The 15,192-nt window shown below is 40.3% G+C and overlaps 1 protein-coding gene across 1 annotated transcript in view; it reads right to left on the reverse strand.

Annotated features, from left to right (window-relative positions):
- Positions 1–15,192, reverse strand: part of fras1 (Fraser extracellular matrix complex subunit 1) — a 310,089-nt gene that overhangs the window by 114,127 nt on the left and 180,770 nt on the right. Inside the window, exons 20-26 of the mRNA XM_026186630.2 lie at positions 11,607–11,762; positions 9,226–9,372; positions 7,810–7,956; positions 5,604–5,744; positions 4,946–5,086; positions 4,593–4,733; positions 648–933 (exon numbers count right to left, since the gene is read on the reverse strand). Of these exons, the coding sequence (XP_026042415.2) occupies positions 648–933; positions 4,593–4,733; positions 4,946–5,086; positions 5,604–5,744; positions 7,810–7,956; positions 9,226–9,372; positions 11,607–11,762 (1,159 nt within the window). The remainder of the gene's footprint in view (positions 1–647; positions 934–4,592; positions 4,734–4,945; positions 5,087–5,603; positions 5,745–7,809; positions 7,957–9,225; positions 9,373–11,606; positions 11,763–15,192) is intronic.

Consider the following 15,192-nt stretch of genomic DNA (forward strand, 5'->3'; position numbering starts at 1 on the left):
ACCCACCTGAATCTGGAGGTCATCACTCAATGACACCAACACATCCAGGTTCTACTAACCGATGTTAAATTGTTAAGTCACGTTAGGCTCGCTAAGATATCTTATTACCTTTAATTTCGAGTTAATTGTTTTTGCACATAAAAAAATGCTTGAAAAAACCAGAAAGAACTACAAAGACAAAGAAATATCTTGGTACCATTTCATCTAAGATCTGTCGTTTAATCGAGGTCGGCTAAATAATCCCTGTGTGTGTGTTATCTCTGGTTTTGCACTATGAATTAGTCCTTAGTCCTGTCACTGTCTAATGCCTCTTCCACCAAAATAAATCCTTATTACTTGGTGGGACTTTTGGGACAGCGGAGGCACAAAGTAAAGATATAATCAGAATGATCATGAAAACCACCCAGAACAGTAGAAGCAGTCCGTTAGATTACGTTAGGTAAGATTTTTGCTGTACATGGATGGAGTTACAAAATTGCACACCTTGGCAAAGCAGTGCCTGCCACCCAAAAATTCATAAATTATTGTTAAACAAGTATAAGTATAGTAGCTCTGTGACTGAATACGTCCAAGTATTGTGTCAAACTCATGTCTGAGAAAAATAATTCCAGGCAAAATACAGAAAAAGTTTTGTCCATCTTACTGACCTGTCTTTGTCTCTCTGGTATTGGAATCGGACCCGTCCGTGCCTCAGCTCTGCCCACGTGAACGTGTCGTCCTTCTTTATTTCTCGGCCTCCCGTCTCTTCGCCTTCTTCCCCTCTGAACAGGACCAGCCGTCCGTTACTCGGCTTCTGAACAAGCTGAAAGATCAGCTGCTCAGACGGACTGTCTGGGTCTTTCACCTGCAGCAGGGTGGGGAGCAGCGGGGCAAAACCATCAAAGGGAACCAGCAGGGACCCGTTGACATGGAGGGCAGGTGTGTGGGCGTTCACTGAGAGGACCAAGAAAAGAAAAACTCAAATCAATAACCTCATTCAAGCCAAGCTGGTGGAACACAAGTAAATTCTCTTACAGTGCATTTTAGATCCTTCTTGTGAAATACACAACAAATAGCAAACTTTCTTATACCTGTGGGGAAATTCATCGTCACGGATCCTCCAAAACAAGATTAAAGCAAAACTGGATTGTCAACGAGTATTTTTTAATAACAGAATGGGAACTTGGAAGGTAAAATAATCAGAAATAGAAATACTGAGTAGTTTAATCCATGCACAGCATCAAAAGTACATTTGTGAACGGTTTACTGAAAAAAGCCATCAAAGTAACTGGACTAATAACCAGTGTACAATAATAATTTGGTTTAAAAAAGCATCCAATTATCTTCATTAATACATTTTAATGCCTTCTTTAAATATCTGTTGGCATGGAGTTGTAGTCGGTTGGCGTAGAGGTTGAGAGGAGGTTATAAACTGAAAATGAAAAAAGTGTGTGTGGGAGAAATGGCAGACATATCACGAGTGAGACATCTCGGCCTTGGCGTGGCATTTTAGAAGTTGGCTCTAATTGGTGCTGACTTTGTTGGGGAACTTTTTAAAGATCAGCTCTTTTTGAGATGCCACCCTAATCTCATTATACCTCCCATAATGATGCCAGCAGGCGTGCTTAAATCTCAAACTCTGGGCCATGTAATTATACTTCCAAATGAGAAGAAGTCTATAATTTAAAGCAATAGTTCCTGAACTTTTTTTTTTAGGGGGGGCTGCCAATTTTTTGTTTTTAAAGAGCAATTTTTTCTCCGTTTTACTTCATTAACGTGTGGATTAGCTGAAGGCAAAAAATGTTCATTATTTTACAAGAAAACGCATTTATCAGAAAGTGCGTGATAATATATTCCTTAATTATAAATATGCTTTGTCACTTTTCATTAAGAACTACAGTCTGCGCCTCAAGGCCTCGGGCATTTCAGCCTGCGGGTTGTTTTAAGATAAAAGAGGAAAAAAATTAAAGTACAAACTCTTTTAACATCCTAACTCTGCAGACAAAGCCTCCCCAGTCTTATTCAGGAGGACCAATTAAAAGTCACCAACAGGAACCTTCTAATTTCAGACAGATGTTAGCAGTCTTAGCTTCCAGTATCTTTATATTTGACCTGCAAAGACTTACATTTGTTATCAGTTTTCAAATTTGACTTCATAAGATGAAGTTCTATAGACCTTTTTCACTTCTGGATAGAGTCTGATTGATAGTTTATTTACGTTCGTCAGTGACTGAGAAACACAAATTAAATCAAGAGTTTTGCTGGGATCTCAGCAGATCAGCTGATCTCAGTGCCAGTCCACATCAGCTGACACTTCTATATATCCACCAGCTCTCTCATACAGAGAACACTATTTATGTAGCTTAGCTTGCCTACTGCACACTGAAGCTTATGCGAGCGGTATCTGACGTATTCAATGGCATAATCTCTTATCTTACTTCTGTTCTCACTCCTCTGGTTTTCAATGCATGGAAGGTTTTTCCTTTCAGTAACAACCACCTGTAATATTTAGGCCCTCTGCTAAAAGTAACTGAGATTTTTTTATTCAATCTTAAATACTTTTTTATGAACTGGTAAAAAAGAAAACCAGGAGAATGTCTTCTATTATATTACCACAGACTCTTTGGTTTAACTGTGAATGGACCGATCATAGTAACTCCCAAAAGATTTTAAAAACGGGAAAAACTGACATGGAAATAAAAAATTTTGGTCCTGACTCATGTTAACATGGTCTTTATGTTCCAAACATTTAATTGCGATCACAAATTCTACCTGCTGAAAATATATAACTGGTCTGCTTGGTTGTGAGTTTCTTTGTGAAAAATACAATTGAAGCCTTTAATATGTTCTGATATATTACTAATACTATATTACAGTTGCTATGACCTTAATCTTCAACTGGAATCACTGTATCTGTTCTTTTTTTTTTTTTTTTCAAAATAGCTGTTGTGAGCAATACTGCATTTATTTATTTATTTATTTATTTATTTCTCTCCTTTTTTTTTTATCATTCTCCCTCAGATATTTTTATTAAAGTTTCTGGATCCAATTTTACAAAAGACAAATTGAACAAATGCCGTTTTCTTTTTCAAGAACATAAAACAATATGAAACATACACTCCCACCTCATGATTATAGAAGTACCAGTGGGTGTACAAAAAGAAAGGGTCGAATCTAATAATACGAATAGTAAACCCTGGAGTACAAGATAGCAGTTCCTGAGTGTACAAGAGAGATGTGGAGAGTTTCAGAGCCCACACCCCCACACAGACACAGAAAAAACAAAACACAGAAACCAAAAAAACAAACAAAACACAAACATAATGAGTGGTCAGCTTAGTTGTAGAGATAAGTCAAATCTGTAAGAGAAAAGAAATATGTATAAAGTAGGTAAGTAAATGCCATCATAAGGCGCAGGCACAATAGAGTCCATATACTTAAACATAAACATCTTACTTAAGCATAAGATAAAATAAAATAGAATAAAGTCTGAGCTAGCTAATTGGGAGTGTTGCGAGACCGCAAAGTCTGAACATGGTCAAAAATGGGTTGCCAGGTCTTAAAAAATTTGGCCATAGACCCACGCAGAGTGAATTTAATCTTTTTGAGTTTGCTAAAATGCAAAGCGTCTCTGATCCAGATTTCCCAGGATGGGGGAGAAGGGGACTTCCAACATAACAATATTCTGCGTCTTGCCAATAAGGTGAGAAATGCTACCAGATCCGCTTGGGGCGTCGGCAAGACAACTGTATCAGGAAGAACCCCAAACAAAGCAGTTAAGGCCACAGGTTGGAGGGTTAGCTGGATGATCTTTGATAAAGTCAGAAAAATATTAATCCAGTATTGTTTGAGGGATGGACATGACCAAAACATATGTATTAGAGAGGCAGGTGTTTGATGACAACGGTCGCAATCAGGGCTAAGGTTGGGGTATATTTGAGCTAGTCTGGCTTGCCAAATTTGAAACACATCACACCGATGTGTCGGTGATCTGACCACAGTTCAGCATTGAGCTGCACAAAGTGACTGAGGACTGCCAATGACAAAACTGCTCACTGAGTCGAGTGTGTCACAATAAAAGCACCACTGCGACACAAAAGTACGAGCTGCTGGTGAAACTTTATCATGACATTTGTTGCTGTGCAACTTCAAACTGACAACACGTTTTACTGTATAAGCTTTATTTTTGGAGGGACATTAACATTTTGCAGCTTAACCTCCTCCACAGCATCACACACTTTTTCTGTTAGCAATGTAAATTTGCTTTTATGTAATATCTTGTGGTCATTTGCATTATTTATGTGGGCATCTTTAGTTTATTTGCATATAAGAAAAAAGCTCCCACTGGTACAGTGCTTGATACATGATGCTGTGCTCAGTATAGAAACCTCCCAGCTGAGAGAGAGAGAGTGACCTGGACCTAACCCAAGCCTCCCAGTTTGGCTGCAGAATTCACCTACTGTTGGTCTTTAAACTGTATTTATGCAATTCTTCTTATCAGAATTAACAGATTTGAAGTCTGGGAGCTTTCTATCAATAAATTAAAGGACTTTTCTGCTATGTAATGATAACTGTTTGCAGTTTTAAAACCAACATAGGCATCATGTTATCACCGTGACAGGTCCTGGTCTTCTGGTCTGCATAGTATCCATGTCCACAGTCAGGAGTGCAGTATCCTTCCATGAGGTAGGTCTGATTACGACAAGCTCTGCAGAGTCCGTTCCCGTCGCAGAGCACGCAGTCGGATGAGCAAGCTGAAGGAAAAGATCCAAATTATTCAAATATTATTCAAATTAGAAAAATGCTTCTTTTTGTTTTTACACAAGTCTTCAACTTTAAATGTTTTAAATGTCTATTATAAATTTATTTTTCAAACTAAATTAATACTCTGATCTTCATAGAAACAGTCTTTAAAAGTCTATCACTACATATAGAAATAGAATAAAAAGAAGATGTATATTCTTACATTTGCAAGCTTTGGAAGATGCATCCAGGAAGTAGTTCCTGCCACATTCGAGCACACACTGGCCGTGCAGCGTGGCGTAGGGAGGCTGGCATTCCTGGCACTGTCCAGGACCTCGACAGTCCAAACAGTGATCATCACAGCCTGCCACAGAGAGCAAAACATTTGAAAAAAACAGTGATATAGTAACTGAGTTAAAGACATTATTTATTTTATCACCAGATATTCTCTTAATGTGTTTTTTGGCTACTAGCACCGGTGAAAAAAGTAACATGGAGTCACACAGAAGCTGTATTACAGACTGATTAATGCACACATGCATTAATCAGTTTGCTTAGGCTTGTATGAATGTGTGTGACTGAGTGAATGAGGCTTGCTGAGAGTAGAAAAGTGCTATACACCAGTCCATGCAGTTGATTTGGCCAGTTCATACAACTTCTACATATAAAAGCTCTTTTAAGGAACCTTTTAGTTCAGCTGCTGCTGATTATCTGCTTTATTAAGATTGGCTGCGTTAGCAATCGATTAGGGAAAAACAACTTCAAATGGACACAAATGTACAAACAACAGTGTAAAAGCCCAGAGGAAGCTCTTTGTGCAGCTACAATAGCACCGACTGCATGTGAAGTGGGTCAATTTATCTGCTTTTTGTTGGACTGACCGAGGCATCTGTCTCCATCCCGATAGGAGCCAAAGGAGCACCCCTGTGTGCACACTCCCTCCTGCAACACGTAGGCCTCCATGCATTGCAGGCAGTCAGTCCTCAGGGGGCCTTTACAGGCATTGCAGCTCCAGTCACACTCTGCAAACAGGATGGACGGTAGCAGAAAAGGAGTGAGAGGAGGAGGTGTACGTGCGTGTGTGTGTTGGGACATTGGGATTAGAAGTGAGGGGATTTTAGAGGTGAGAGCAAATAGTGAGAACAGAACAGAAGAGAGGGAGGGCGAGAGACCAAAAGAGATTAATCAACTTTTTTTTCTCTATAGGATTGATTTTAAAGCCATTTGTGCTTCTTTCTCTCTCATCACCTGCACATCTGTTGTTTGTCCTGTGCACAATTAATACAGGCACGAAAATGAAGCACAGTTGGGACTCTTCATGCTTGTATGACCTTCTACATTTGTATTAAACCTGAAGATGAAACTAAGCAGGATATACAGTTTGTAGAGCAACTACACATACAGTGAAATGCTACATTTTCTTAAAACGTATCAAATATACAAATTAGCCATAACTGTAGCCCAGAAAACTTCTGAACACATCAAGCTGAACTCTGAAAAAGGGACACATGTCAGCGAGGCGACTGGTGTCTGGGCATTAGTGCCGTTCATGTGAATCAGTGAAGTGGACCTGGCACCATCTTTGTGGTGTTGGTGTCTTTCAGATCACTTTAAACGAAACGATCTGAGTAATAGCACGGCTTTGTGCTTGGTCCAAAACGTTTTTCTTCCGTTTTGGTTCTAGTAATTGATAGTCTGCTGAGAACTCCAGCCTTTCATCCACAAATCACCTCAGTCTTCAATAAAACAACACAGTGATCCAGTATGCTTTACAAACCTATGGCTAATAACATGGTGGCAGCGTCCTTCCTTAAATATACAGCATGCAGCTGAGATGGATGTTTGGACCTCCTGCTGTGATGCTAAGTTAATTAATATTCTAATTTCCTCATGCAAGTTTTCCTTGGGGTCAATCTTTGATTTTTTTGTTTATATTATGGCAATATATATATATATATAATATATATAATTTCGTCATTTTGTTTAACAGCCACCATGAAAACTAGTTCATCTCTTAGTCTGTCTTCAGCATCTACCTTTGTTTTTAGGTGATAGTGGGAGGCAAACGGTGGGATCTGAGATGTAAATGAGGGATTTCTCAGTGGACAAAGATCACTGATAAAGCCAAACAAATGTAGGTTTTGGTAGTGCTTAAGGGTTTGTAAGAGACTCTCTCTGAGAACTTTGAAAGCTCCCCCGAGGCTGTGAAATGAAAGCTCCCAAAGTTTCTCGAAGCTGTTTTGGTTTTTGAGAGAGCTGATAGCCGTGGTGCTTTTAACTCTCTGGGTGCATCTAAGGTTCAGTGGATTAACCAGGGGGGTAAACACCATCATGAGCTGGATGGCTAAAAACCACCTGTCTAAGTGGGAGGCGCTGCTCGCTGGCTCAGAGGGAATCAAAATGTTTATTTAGCCCGGAGCAGCTAGCTTAGCTTCTAATCCCATAACAGACATGTGCAGTGTTGGTTCAGCCTCTGGGACCGGTTCCTTTGGGCCCCCGATACCTGGAAAACCCTTACTGCACTGGACTGAATCAGTGATAAAGGGTGATTTCTGCTTTATGTGAAATAACTTACTGTGAATTAAAGCATATGGTACATCAGCGTAACAACAGTCATGGGCTGAAATTAAATCTTATGCAGTCATTATTCTTTGATCCGGAAAAAGGAAAACGGATAAAAAACACATTTTCACGTGTCTTATTATTGAGTTCCAGCCTGAAAAAATGCAAGCAAGGCTGATTAGTGGGTATTTAAATATATAAACAGTGGTGAAAAAAGGGATCACTATTCACTCAGGCCCGGGATCCCCTGAGGCTCATGCATCAATGTCTCTGTGCACAGGAAGATGTAATACTGAGTTAAAATGCACACACAATGTGTAGCATTTGCATACCTGGTTCTACAGTTTATTACTTGATTGATGGAGCCTATAAACTCAATGTAGCACAGTACACTACATGCAATATGGATGAAGAGCAATTTATGAATATCATAAAGGGTGCACTGCATATCCTCATTATTAATCCCCCTTGCCTCACTGCACCAGTGCATTTTGTGTGAGGTTGTCAGGCGACTTGGCAGCGTACCTCTGCAGGTGCGGGTCGTGGTGTTGAGGTAGTACTGATGGGCGCAGCTGTCGTACTGGCATTCTCCGAACAGCAGCACCTTGGCCGGGTCACGGCAGGACGTACAAACCCCGGGCGTCTCGCACGTCAGGCACTGGCTGTCACATGCTGCAGAGAACAGAAAAGGTTGACGGACTAGTGAGGAAAATGTGAAACACCAGCCAACACCATAAACTGCCTGAATGTGGCTGTGTCGGATGCATCGATTGCCAAAATTCCTCCTAAACACATGCATGTGAGGTTAATAAGTGATTCTAAATTGACCTTGTGTGTCTGTAATAAGGAGGCAGTCTGACCAGGATGTACCCCACCTCTCGCAGCTTAAAGAGGCCCTCACAACACAAACAGAACTGAAGGAGTACTGAGTAATTAAAACACCAACTAACTGCACTTACTTGTTCATTGAGTCTGGGATCTGTCTGTAAAATGTAAAAATATCGTCTTAGCATTCTTTCGGTGTTGATGGCCTGTTTTCATGACTACCTACATCGCTTTCCCACCGGCTTCTCTGCTTCACTCATTACTTTCAGCGTATATTCCACTGACTCACCATTCATTTTCTGACACACCGTCTTTGTGAACTTTCACTAAACTTTTGTGCCATGAATGGTCCTTTTTGTTTGTGCCTGTTTTCGCCCTCTGCCCACTCTGTCTGGAATTCAATTCAGGCAATTCGTTCAATTTTATCTGCCTGACTTGTAGATGAACTTGTTTCACGCAAACAACAAGTTGGCTTTTTGGTTTTCTGTACGTGCGTGCTGCATTTCGCTCTGTTTTACGAGTTGTGCCAAACTAAAAAGTAGCAGTAAGCTAATACCCATCAACTTCCACGTTAAAAAGTTTCCAGCAGAAACACATTTTTACGGGTCTCTGTGGATAGTATCCTTCTTTATAACAACCGTACCAGGATTATTATTTTTAATAACTCATCCAACATTGTTGCTTGTGTTGGAGCTGAAAATCAGTGTGTGGCCCTTGTCTGTAGCCTGTAGGTGTCTGCTAAGCTTCACCTTCACTAACCGGAGTCTCTGAACTAGACTTGTTTGGCTGTGTTTGTGGTTTTGGTGTTTTTTGGGGCATTTTAATTAAATAATCTCACCATTAATATTGCCTGATGTGTCCAAGAAGTTTGTAAATTTGTAATGGTAAGTAAAAGTCTATGATTTAATTAGACACTCCTTAGCAGTTATATATGCAGACAGTCTTCTCAGTGCAAACATAGAGTGCAGCTAACAGGAAAGGACCTTAACAAACCAAAATAGTAACATAGCAAAGGCATATTTTTAACATTCACAGTAAGCTTGTGTATGTGTGTGTGTGTGTGTGTGTGTGTGTGTGTGTGTGTGTGTGTGTGTGTGTGTGTGTGTTTTCACTAACCCTGGCAGATCCTTTGGCCATTGTTATAGTATCCAAGGGGACATTTGGGGGCACAGAGTCCAGATGGCAAGAGAACGCTGTTGGCAGGGCAGGAAGTACAAGAGAGCGGCCCAGCCCCACTGCAGGCCTCGCATGATGGATGGCATTCTGGGAAAAAAAACGTCACCTTTTATGGACATGCAGTGACATAGAAATATAACCTAAGTTCCCAAAAAGCTGGCAGACCGTGTTAAATGTAAATAAGAACAGAATGCAATGATTTGAGATTTTACTCGTGGTTTAACATTGAAAACATATCAAATATTTAAAATGAGCCATTTTATTACGTTGTGAAAAATACTGGCCAACTTAGATTTTGATGGCAGGAACATGTTGGGATGCAGGCAACAAAAGGCTGTAAACAGCTCTAAAAACAGGAAGTAGACGTGCTGTCTGTGTTTGTTTGTGTCTATCCCAGCATCACCTCGACATCCTTGACGTTTGTCGATTGTTTCGTTCCAAGTTCGATGGAATTTCTATGCTGCTAATTAAACCCTCCATGTCAAAGGTTTTAATCCAGCGTGCCTTTATGATTTCTAAACTTCATCTTTTCCTCCGTCTGCCATGCGCCCTCCATACCGCCAACTGCCAACTGGACAGTCTTTGCTTCTCTGTTCATTCAGCCTCAAGCCTTTATGTTCCAGTCCAACTATCCCCAGACTCTCCATTCACTGTAAAACCCGGCTTAATCGGCCTTCAAATTCCTCTATTTCTACTGAAAATATTGTATTTTGCACAACTCTGTTGCTTGTGAAGCTCGCACACAAGAATTTCACTCACATGTGCTGTACCAATGTACCTGCACATGTGATGTGACAATAAAAGTGATTTGATTTGATTTGAAAAAATAAAATCATTTTTAATAAAATAGAAACTTTTGGCTTTCTATTTAGACTTTCTCAAACCTGTAAACTTGTAAGAACTTTCAAAAAAGATAATCTGATATGTTGGAGAAGATATCAGAAAGACACTGATCCAAAAGGATGGATTGTGACAATAAACGTAGTCCTTTGTTGTTCTGTGTTTACTTCCTTAAACGTTAAACATGACCCTGTAGTGAGAATAAAGTCATTTTAGTAGTTTTGACTGTTAAAGAATTGCAATACAAGAAAAACTCAGATGGAAAAGGTTTTTTTAAGCTATAAACCCTCTTTGAAGTTGTCAAAAACAGATGGACACAACACTGAATCATCGGTTTCTTGACGACAAAAGGTGGCACAGTGGTTCAGCTGTTAGCTGTTGCCTTGCAGCAAGAAGGCCCAGAGTTCAAATCTGAGGACGGCCCGGTGCTGTGTTTTGTTTTGAAGTGTGCATGTTCTCTCCAGGTACTCCCTCAGTCCAACAACATCAATGTGAATCCTTATCTGTCTCTATGTGTTAGCCCAGCTCCCCCAGTAAGTCTGAACTGAGTAAGCGGCTGAGAGAAGGGAAGGATGGAAAAAGTCTTTTCCAACCCAAACTGTTGAGTTAAAAAATATTAACTTATCTAATAAGTGTATCGCGTTATTATCAAGGATACAGTCACTCAGAGTCATCTGCTCCTCATCCTTAGACACTGCACAGCCCAGCACCACACACTGCTCAGCACACTAACCACGGCATAAAAATATGAATCTGATGTAAAAATTCATCATCTGGCCTGAATCAGCACCAGGATAGAGGCAGATGTGCAAACATGTAGCTAATAAAATGTACCCATCCACCCACCTACCTGTTGTGTAGCACATGTTTGACCTGAGAGGTTTGTTCTGTGTCCACAGGAGCTATTTTTCCTCTATCTTGTGCTTTCTTCATATAGCTGTTGTAGTCACTGTGTGTGCATGAATGTGTTTGTATGCTATTGCCTGCAGCTAAGCTAAATGAGACTCCTGAGGTTTTACTCTTAAAGCCAGAGGCTTCCTGTTCACGCTCTGCATTTAGACCCGGGCGCAGATTCGCAGCAGATCAGTGTGGAGGCTGTTACAGCTGCTCAGCGGCTGAACCACAGGATGAGGAGGAGGACGAGGAGGAGGAGCAGGAGGACGATAATAATAATGACCAGGTATGATGAGGATAAGGATAATGGAGACAATGCGGAGGATGGCTTTGAAGAGGATGAGGGGATAATTAGAAATTCTTTTCTAGAGCAATTGTTTGTTTAAACATTTACTTTAAGTGTTTCTCCTGCTTGTTGTTTTCAGGTCAGCAGAGGGTGGAGAAACAAGCCCTCCCAGGTCAAGGAGGAGGAGGTTTGATTGATGAATAAAACACAAAAGCTTTGATTAGATTTCCCTACATTAAAGAAAGCTACTGCCTGACCTCTGACCTTCTTGTACAAAGGCAGAGAAGTAAAAAGTCCTTACTGATGCAGGCTCCATGCCAGCCATAATGACCCAGAGGACAGTGAGAGACACAGTGATCGCCCAGCAGCCACGTTCTTGGCGCTTTGCACCACAGACAGATGCTGCCGACGCCCGTCTGGAGGTCTGCTGTGCAGCGCTGGCAGTCCGAGCTGCACTCTGTGGAGATAACAGAAAGAATGATTTGTATTTTTTCATCTTCACAATGTAAACAGAAATGTACGCCATTATCAGCCACTCGTCAACGCCATGCTAAAACGTCTTTTCTTAAATCAAACGAGCTGATGTGCATCTGAAGCAAAGCAGGCGCCTCGCTGGTTTTTGTTTAAACGAAAAGCAAAAATAATCCAATCAGTCACAACTCGCTGTTTCTGACTACGAACGGCTCACGAGCTCCAGTTTTTTCTCCTTATGTCTCCCTTTCCCTCTGTTCCCTTTGTCCCCTGGTTACTTATTCAGGCTTTTTTTCATTTCTCTAGTTTGTTGAGTTGATTAATTTATATCCATGTTTAAAAGTAGTAAAATTCCTGCATGGCTAAAACAATAAAATCGCAATTAAAACATAAAAAACAAGGAAAATATAAACAAATGATTTTTTTTTTAATCCAAAGAATAAAAATTGGTTTTCAAACAGGATTTTAAAATGCCTGTTGTTAGGCAGCAGTCCGCTCCACTTACTATCAGTGGTTACTTAAAAAATCAGATCTTTCTTTTGATGAAAACTTCAGGAGCATCTCCACAGTGATGACCTCAGTGATGTAGTTAAATATATGTTAAATTATGAGGACTTCCCATAATGCACTGCTCGTGTCGTCAGCGTTTATCTTCTCGCTCCTGTAGCTTGTGTTTTGCCCTGTCCGACATGGTTTTTATCTGACAGAACAAAGTTTGCTGAAGCGCCTGATTAACTGAGGATTTAAAGTTCTCTGCAGAAATGTTTCTACTCTGGTGACTTTTCACATAGATGTTCTATGCCACTGCATGTATATGTTCTTTTTCATGAGCAGTTATCTTTGTCTGACATATTTGATCATAAAACACAAAAATAGGCTGTAACAAAGCAACGGACAGACAATACAGCTGCATCTCGAAGTCTCTCCTCGTGTGCTCCTCGCCTCTCCCTCTCACATGTCTTATGGAATAAACTAAGACAAATAGAAAAAGGAAAAGTAGGCAGTACAAGTCTGTAGGATTAGACGTGGCATCTACCCCAGTGTTTCATCCAGACCTCGATGATCTTCAGCTGCTTTATTCCAATTTCTATGTAACTCCCATCTCTACTGCTGCTAATTAAGCTCCCCGTGTCAAAAGTTTTAATCCAACGTGCCTTTATGATTTCTAAACTTCATCTTTTCCGCTGTCTGTCTGCCCGATCTCCGTCTGCCATGCACCGTCCAAACCTCCAACTGCCAGCTCGACAGTCTTTGCTTTTCAGTTCATTCAGACTCAACCCTTTATGTTCCAGTCCAGCTATCCCCACACTCCCCATTCACTGCAAAACTCTGTTTAATCAGCCTTCAGTTCCTCTATTTCTACTGAAAAAATAAAATCATTTTTAATAGAATAAGATGTGATAAGCTGGGTAAAGGGAGAAAGAGCAAGGGAGCTTATGCATTCACATTTAAGTTCTCCATTTACTTTGAAAACTTTTGGCTTTCTTTTCAGACTTTCTCAAACCTGCAAACTTTTAAGGGCTTTTAAATCCGTTTAAAAGAAAATCTGATATAATGGAGACTCAAAAGGATGGATTATGACAATGGCCCCATTCAAAGCAGTCCCGTGTTATTCTGCGTTTACTTCCTCACACGATGGCAGCAGGTAGCGGCAAAGGAGGAAATTAACAGCAGAGGTATTTATTGCTGCTTCACCAACAGCTTGATTTGTATATTTAGTTTCTGACTTAACCACAAACTGTGGTCAAAGCGAGTTGACTGAAAAGAGTTCCTCTCAGCTTGTTTACGTCCTTTCTTGCAGTAAGCAGTCAGAGACATTACCCAAGAAGCTGGAAAGACCTTCACTTAGTATAATAAAAGCTTACTTGTGGTAAGATGTATATTAAGATGAGGAAAAAGGAGAAACTACTGTTTGCAGCCTAATGACTCCCACTTTGATCCAAAATAAGACAGATGGTAACTCAGATGCTTCTTGCTTCAGAGCAACAGTAATCGATGCAGCATTACGGTGCCCGAGCATGTGGCAACAATACGTTTTGATAGCTCGAGCGCTTGTAAAACCACACAGTTTGTGTTTTTTTAGACAACTGCTGGTGTTTGGTGGAGAACACTTACTAAATATCAGCTCATGGCAAACAAAAGTACAATATAGTTTGTTGCTAACATGCAAAAATTAAGCAGAAATAAGTAGGAAGGATTTTAAAAGCAAAGCATTTCTGACTAAAGATATAAAAGGAGAGTAAATATGATTCCTTTATTGTTTTCCACACCTTTAAACTCCAAAACTGTGATCTCGTAAGATAAATGCCAGTGATAGGTGAAAAGAAGCTGCCCACACCCACACCCCCACCCACAGACCCGTATATACCCTCAGAACTAAGTGCAGCAGGATCTCCCAAAAGGCGCCAAGATTAACAGAACAATGAGCATCTGGTGGTGTTTTATCTGATGGTATCTGGGTTGTGTCTGGCTGACACAGTGGTGGGTACCTTAAAGTTATTTGTCTGTGATGAGATAACGATGTATAGTGGAAACAATGAGGCAGAGTGGGGAGTTATGTGATGGTGAGGACAGCAGTAAAAGAGGCGGACAAAGAAGTATCACTAACAATTTATCATTTTAATTCTGTTTGCAGATATTACAATTTGATGCGCCATAAAAAAAACATTAGGTGATCTTTAGTATTTGCACGACTAAGTACTACTATATTAAAGAAATGAACTTCTGCAAACCCAATTCCAGAAAAGTCAGGATGCCACATAAAATGTATCAAAACAGAAGGATCGCAAATCTCATAAAGCCACATTATATTAACAGTAAAATCTCAGAGATACATCTCAAAGAAGTTGGGATGGACAAAACAAGTCAATGGAAAAGGAAGCAGCGCTATAAAATAACAGCTGGAGGAACATTTTGCTTCCAATAAAAGCATCTTAGACAGACTGAATTTCTCAGAGGAGGTTCACCAATCTGCAAAACAATGTGTCTACAAATTGTGGAACAATTTCAGAGTAATGTGAAAATGCAAAAACATTGAATATCTCATCATCTGCAGTACATGATGTGATCGAAAGATTCAGAGTATCTGGAAAAATCTCTGTGTGGAAGGGACATGGATGACCGTGATCGTTGGCCCTGAAGCAGCATTGTGTTAAAAAACAGGCGTGTTTCTGTCACGCCATCAGTATAAACACAGTTTACTGTGCCATCCACGCATGATCCAGAAACACTGATGTCTTCTGTGGGCCAAAGCTCAGTTAAAATGGCCAGAAACTGTTCTGTAGTCAGGATCCAAATCTGACCTCATGTCCTCTGAACTAAAGAGAGGGACCATCCAACTTGTTATCAGCGCTCACTTTGTCAGCCTGCATCTCTGATGGTATGGGGGTGTATTAGCAGCACACATATCTGGAAAG

Source organism: Astatotilapia calliptera, chromosome 12 (genome assembly GCF_964374335.1).
Source record: "Astatotilapia calliptera chromosome 12, fAstCal68.1, whole genome shotgun sequence".
Lineage (NCBI taxonomy): Eukaryota > Metazoa > Chordata > Actinopteri > Cichliformes > Cichlidae > Astatotilapia > Astatotilapia calliptera.